Source organism: Cimex lectularius, unplaced genomic scaffold (genome assembly GCF_000648675.2).
Source record: "Cimex lectularius strain Harlan isolate CLEC.00 unplaced genomic scaffold, Clec_2.1 scaffold21, whole genome shotgun sequence".
NCBI classification, from domain to species: Eukaryota; Metazoa; Arthropoda; class Insecta; order Hemiptera; family Cimicidae; genus Cimex; species Cimex lectularius.
Genome location: NW_019392671.1, coordinates 2,355,703 through 2,363,048, shown reverse-complemented (window position 1 = coordinate 2,363,048; position 7,346 = coordinate 2,355,703). Strand labels below are relative to the sequence as shown.

Below are 7,346 nucleotides of genomic sequence, written 5' to 3'. Positions count from 1 at the left end.
ACTGGAAAATGCATTTATTGACTTTATCAATTCTAAAAATTCTGAATTCTACTCAGACGGAATTAATAAGTTACCAACACGTTGGGAGAAATGTATTGAGAGTATGGGAAATTATTTTGATTAAAGAACATTGCTTTAAAGTAACTAGTTTCTTTTTTTTTGTTTAATACCAAAATCCTGCATTATTTTCCGGACAACCCAATAATTTAATAATATTAAGGTATTATTCTAATTTTTTAATCTTTTATCTTTAATCACTAATTTATAATTAATTTCTTACAGTATTTACTATTGTAATAGTTATTGGTGTTATAATTCCTGCTTTTCACACATTCAAATTGAGCGCCATTAAAAAACCAGCTGCTAATTGGAACATCGCATTGGCGGGGGTATAAGCGGGTTCACTTTTGCAATTCATGTCGAGAGACATATTTGTAGAAACCCTTCAATCTGATGATGAGCTAAAGGGCTTGAAATCCGGATTGTTGCGAAACAACTTATTGTGAGTAGGAACCATCTTTTTAAAAAGGATTGAACTCCACACCCACTCCATCGTTCATAATTTCTATCTAGTGAGTTATTAGTTGTTGGTTTTATTTTTCCATAAACAAATTAATTTATTTTTATATTTTGTGTCATAATTTGTAGTCTCAAGTTGCCTAAAATGTAAAGTAATTCTTATCATAAAGAACGTTTAACTAGGCGTTGAGGATCGAGGACAAGGAGTTGGAACTACTTTACAATATTTTTCCAAATTAATTTAAATAAAATTCCTTTCCAAGAGCTATGCCAGGATTCAAACCCAAAACCGTTAGCATGGCAAATACAAGTCTGATAGCGTAACCCCTCCCTAAAAATAATACTTTTATTTATTTTATATATGTTATATTATATATTGAATTTTTTTCCAGGGGATATTTAAAGAAAATAAAGAAAAGCCAATTGTACAAGTTTTAAATGTAATTACAACTAAGATAAAAGATACTGTTGATACTAATTCATTGTGTGATGAAGAATTGGAAGCTTTGTATCATGCTATCAGGCGGCTAGTTGCATCAAAAACTGGATTTAGTTCATTTACACAGTTAAATGGGTATGTAGCTTTCTAACTCACCTTACCAATTTGAAAATTTATCATTTATGGCTCAAACACAGATAATTTTTGTTTACTCACAACTAGATGTCTTTCTCATTTTATAAATGACATGTAGTCTCAAACCTAAATAGATTAATATAAATTTTGAACTTTCTACGTGTACATTGCAATTTTTCCCTGCTAGACATGGTACAGTTTTATATTTATGTATATAAATAAAAATTTGATTTCCACCATCACCCCCTTCAAAATTATTGAAATTGTGGCTCACATTAATTTTCAATTAAACTTGTTTTGATTTAAATTTTTTACGTTACTGTAACATTTAAGCTAACATCTATCCTCTTAGATATGTGAATTCTATCTGAATATAGTATCACGAGAAGCTTCCTTGCAAGCTTGATCATGTTTCATTTCTTATTTGAGACTTTAATCAAATTTCCATATGCGAATTTCCATAATTTAGTGTTGAATAATGATTTTGAAGTTATTGAATGCCCTGTGATGATATAGAATCATTGCACTTACTCAGGTAGGCTTGGTTCAAAAACATTTTGTAATTTTCATAATTTTTCAAGCCTAATGAGGGTGTCTGTGGCTGCAATGGTTAAGGTGTTGACATTTATCACTGTAAGGTAAAGGTCCCGGGTTTGAATCCAGCGTCCCTGCAATCAAAACCAACATACTTACAAATGGAGTTTTTTTCAAATACACCAACACCCCGAGGGTTGATAGGACCTCTGCTGTTGCGAACCCTTGTAAAAAAATAAATAAATAATTCTTCGAGATTCATCTTGGTCGTTCCCAGCACCAATTGGAAAATTTCAGTGCAAGAGTTTACAGAATAAACACGTACTAAATGCCCACTCCTGTCTAAATTGCCTGATGAATACATTTTGTTTCTTGGATTCTTAATTTAGCTTTCAATTTGTCAAACTTGGCAACATCCACTTCTGTTTAATTTATAGTAAGAGCAGATGGAAAATTCAAAATTAATAGACCCTCAGTTATTGCAGTTGTGTAGAAATACAAGAAATGAAAAGCTTTTAACATTAATTTTTTGTTCTCTAATTGGGGGATTCACATTTTAATTCATTTTGTATTAAAAGAAGCAAACGATAGTGCAAGCATTTCAACATCATTATTAGATTATTTATTTTAATGTATATTTAATAGGTTTAGAGAAAGCCTTGGATTTATTGTTGTAAAAGGTTTAAATAGAAACAATGAAGCCATGACCCATGCAGCTGTAGATATGATTTGTGCATTAATGCGCCCAATGCATGAAGATTATGATTTGAAACAAGAGCAACAGAATAAATCATCTTTATTATCTAAGGAAGACTTTTTGAATAAACTATTGGATAGATGGACACATTATGTTGTAAGGAAATAATTTATATAATAATTATGAACATTTACATTGCAATTGTTGTGCATTTTAATTAAAATTATGTAATTTTATATCTTTGGCATTTCTGTTTTTGTTTTTCTATTAGAATAGTGGAACTGGTGCACTTGTTGTAGCAGCTATGCTTGATATGTTGACTTTTGCTCTCTGTTTACCATACAGTGAAACAACTGAAGGGAGATATTTTGATGCATTACTTCAATTAGTAGCTAAAAGAGGAAGATGTTTATTTAAGCATTTCCAGGTATGTAAATTTTAAGATCGTGCTCAAAAAAGTATGCATAAAAAATGGAATTTCTTTAACAGCACCCCTGTGTCACAATTGTAAAAGGAGCTAGTCTTTTGATGCAAGCCATTATCGAGGAAGCCGAGCAGGATGTGGCAAGGAACATGCAAGAACTTGCTTTGAGTGAAAGTGCTTTACCTCGTCATTTATTAACTGCCTTATTCACTCCTAAAACTGACTTGCAAATGTATACACAGTGCAAGTTATCTAGGCAGTTAGTAGGTCTGTGGTTGGCAGGTAACAATAATGGGATGGAACTTCTTAAACGCCTGTTGGTAAATATTCTTTCTTGTGGCCATACCATTTAATATATTATTGTAATGAACAAGTATTAATGACTATTGATGAATTTATTCTAGCCCTCTGGTTTACTAGCCTATTTAGAAAGTGATGAAATACCGCCAAAAGAAAGTGATGACATGGCTATTATAGTAAGGGATAATTTAAAACTAGCACAAGATCATGCAAATAAATTGGCCAAAAATCCTCACTTGGCAATCTTGGAAAAGAGATATCGACTACTAGAAAAACACATTGAGGTAATAAAGATTATTTCAACCAGTGTAACTTGTTTATAGAGGAAATAAAATTTTACTAATCCATATATGTTTAGCATACTTAATTGACCGGGTTAATTATTTCAATTAATTATACATTTTATTTAAGGTCATAGTAGAGATGAAAAAGTTATTGTCACGAGAAGGATTCGAATCCACAACCTTCATCTCAGTATGCCACTGCTATTACCACCTGAGCTCGTGACACTAACTTTTTGAAGTCAAGATAGCTTAAGTGGTTAGAGCAGCAGCGTATTGAGCTGAAGGTCGTGGGTTTGAATCCCGCTCTTGGCCCTAACTTTTTCATCTCAACCAAGACCTTAGATAAAAAGAATAATTAATTGATAAAATTTTACTGTTGATTTTAAATTGTAACAAACTTGCTTAAGGTTGTGTATTTTAATGTCTATTATTACACATTTTCTGTTAATATCGAAGACCATGAATCCAAAACTGATAAATAACTTGGGATCACTAAAAAAATAATAATAATAATGTTTATTTATTATTTAAGAACTTCTGCCCAAGAAAGTAAGACTAAATTTCTTCTTTTAAAATATATACCAACCCTAGATTCACATAGGATTTTAGTAACTGGGGATTTGATTGTTGTGGGTGGAGCAGCCTTTAGTTGAAGTTCATGGACTGATGTTTATGAGCCGGATGTTGTAGCGGGATGTGAGCAAGCAAATGGCCTTGTGCAGCAGGCAGCCAGATTGGCTTTTGAGGGTGCAAGAGATGATGCTGCGAGAACACTGCAGCTAGTGTTGACACCTTGCTCCATTAGTGAGAGTCGTCAACAAGTCTGCATTTATCAGGTTGGCTCCTGCATATGTCTAAAGCTATTTAACTGACCGCCGCTTCAGAGTGTGACAACCCGATATTAAACCAATACAAGCCAGTTTCCCACAAGGGAGCATTCTTGGTCCCATCTTTTATACTGCTGCCCAAGCCTTATATACATTTTCACATCCCAAGAACATGACACCCTTAAACGACAATGGCCTCGAGACATTTTCGCCCCTTTTTCCCTGAAATCAAATAGCAGCGTTGGCTGGTTTCTTTTAACTTGTGTACTCCAAGTTTAGTGCTAGCCATAGTGTCAGTGCTGTTCTAAGACCGTGAAGAAGAGAAAAAAATATACATACATTTAAAACAACAATATTTTCACTTTACCATCATAAGTGAGATGTCTAAATGAAATTATTACCATACTTTTGCATTCTTTAAAAAAAAATAAAAATAATAATATAAATAGAAGGATGCCTAATAGGATTTTCCTCCCATCAGTGTTCTTACTGCAGAATGATCACAATTTAAATTTTATAGGGGCTCAAAATTTATTAGAGTAGTAATAGGTGAAGTAGATATTTCAGACTTACGATTAGATTTATTGCATGCAATTTTATATCTTCAGTTCAGTATTTACGAGGGGGACAATTTTTTGCATATAATTCGATATTTTCAGTTCTGTATTTATGATGGAGACAATATGAAGGGTAAGGGGGAAAAACTGATTGTCAGCTGGACTAACTGTAAATAGTTGAAATATCTTTTGAATTTTTATTTAATTAATATTTATGTATTTTTATTTATTTTTTCCATTTTTTTAGTGGAAAAACATTATCTATCCAACACTTTATTTATTTATTTATTTTTTAATTCATATTTTTTTGATCCAGCGCTTAATTAAACTGAGGTCATAATGTTTAGGGGAAAAAATCAAGCACATCAATAAAATAACAGTTTTTCTCATGTTGAACCGGCACAGGGTTACTTAATGGGTTACTCCACTCGCTTGTTTTTTGAGATGTTCAAACACGTTTCGGCATTGCCCCATCTTCAGTGAGGAATTGTCTGTCATTTTGTCTCAGTAGGGTTTATATAGCTGGGGGTGTTGAGCTAGTGGGGGCGTGGTCATTGGTTGGTGCTCATTGATTGGTCGTGATGTTGGTTATTTCCGTTGCTAGTTATTATTGTGTGTTGTGATTTTTTTTTTTTTTCAATGTTTTATTCTTCTGAACGTTTTCATTTTTGTTATGTATTGGTTTTAATGGGGTGAAGGTAGTGTATGAATGTGAGTTCGTTTGTGGGTTTGAATTTTCTGCCTTTAAGTGTTATTTGTTTGTATATTTCAAGATTCTCCAGTATGTTGAGTTTTCGTCCTTTATGTGTGTTGTGTTTGGTTTATGGCTGTGTTGTATTAAGTGTGTGGCTAATTTTGATTTTCTGTCATTGTCTGTGAAGGATCTATTCTTTGAATTGATCTCTTAATTTCCTTCCAGCCAATACATACATTGCAGTCCAATGTATGTATCTCTGCATTGGCGTGTGATGCTATAAATACTATTATTGTCTAGCAGGTTAGTCATGTCTATGTTTCTTTTTAACAGTTTTCCTGTGTTATTGTTGGTCCTTAGTGCTGTTGTTTTCAGTGAGAGTTTGTTGAAAAAGTTGTTTATTATTATTATTCTTTTTTTTTTTTTTTTTNTTTTTTTTGGTATGGGTAGTTGGATTGTGCATTTATGATGTTGCTTGCAGTGGATTTTCTGCATATTTGTAAGTCGATTCTATTGTTGGTTCTGGTAAGTCTAGGAAGTTGATACTGCTGTTGTTTTCAATTTCTATGATGAGTGTGATGTTTTTGCGTGTTGTGTTAAGTATGTTTTCTGGGGAGGAGTTTTCTGTTATGGTGAGTATGTTGTTGACATATATAAATAGATGGACTATTCTGTTCTTAGCCATTATTTAAGTAAATGGTTTCCTTTGAGATTTTGGAGAAACAGCTCTGCAAGAATGGCAGATGTTGGGTTCCCCATCCCTAGACATCTTATGGGGTGTATCGTTGAATTTCAAGTTTTTTTTTCTCTTTTTTTTCAACAGCAGAGGTCAGGTCATATAAGCCCTCAGGGTCCCGGTGTTTTTAATAAGAAAAGCCCATTTGTAAATATGTCAGCTTCAAATGGATTCGAACCTGGGACCTTACAGTGATGAGCGCCGTGTCAACGCCTAAACGGTTGCGGCCACTGACGCCCCCAGTTAGGGGTATTGTTAAGTTATTTAGTTTTTCTACTAGATCTATTGTCTTTATAATGCAAAATGGGTAGTCAAAAAACACGCGAATAGAGACATACCCAGTAAGTAACCGTATCCTGGTTCAATATGAGTTCACCGAGTTGCAGACCAATACCACCCATTATCAACTCAACAGTTTTTCTTACAATAAACTTTTTTTAAACCAGCACAGGGTCTGTCCCCACTTGTGGACACATACATTTTAAGTAACATAGCCTGACTTGCTGTGTTAAAGTTGATGTTTGGTTTTGGTCTGCGAGTCAGTGAACTCATGTTGAACCGACTCGCAGTCCAAAACCCATCATCAATAAACTTTTTATTTGGAATATACAATAAAAATTCTAATTATTAAATAATATATTTTTATCACAAGACCTTCAAATTAGTAAAATATCTTTGAGCTTTAGAAGAACAAAATTTTTGAAGAACTTGCAGATCGTGTTATTTGGCTGCAGATGGAAGCTTTTCTTGTTAAAGGCAATAGGAAAATGAAATTTGCCTTTTTTGAGTGCATTCAAAAACATTTTCGTTTTTTCTGTTTTTGTGAGTTTCCTCAATATTTAGGATCAGACCTGAGATCCATTCTGGAAAATTAATCCTGCATCGTTATCACACATTAATTCTTTGATAAGCTGGACCTTGAAGGGACAGGTTAGTGGAAATATGCAGGCCTGGGTTCTTGATTGTTATTTTATTATTATTGTTATTTTGATCAAACTCCAAGTAGGAATGTGTGCATACTGGGAATTCAACTTCCACAGACTTAAAACGTTTCTACAGAGTACTATACACTGTAGTACACGTACACAAAAAGAGGCCAATTCTTATGTTGATCTCTGCACAAATACATGCCACCTGTTGGCTTGGACTCCTTTTTCTCCCTGGACTGTCTGGGAAACTCTTTCCTTCCTAGCAGTTTAT

The 7,346-nt window shown here is 33.4% G+C and overlaps 1 protein-coding gene across 2 annotated transcripts in view; it reads left to right on the top strand.

The window, feature by feature from the left end:
• The window catches only part of LOC106668544 (dnaJ homolog subfamily C member 13), a 46,044-nt gene that overhangs the window by 13,934 nt on the left and 24,764 nt on the right, over nt 1–7,346 (top strand). For both annotated transcript variants that reach the window (XM_024225306.1, XM_024225307.1), the window contains exons 9-13: nt 912–1,093; nt 2,273–2,480; nt 2,596–2,751; nt 2,814–3,068; nt 3,153–3,332. In XM_024225306.1, coding sequence (XP_024081074.1) covers nt 912–1,093; nt 2,273–2,480; nt 2,596–2,751; nt 2,814–3,068; nt 3,153–3,332 — 981 coding nt within the window. The remainder of the gene's footprint in view (nt 1–911; nt 1,094–2,272; nt 2,481–2,595; nt 2,752–2,813; nt 3,069–3,152; nt 3,333–7,346) is intronic.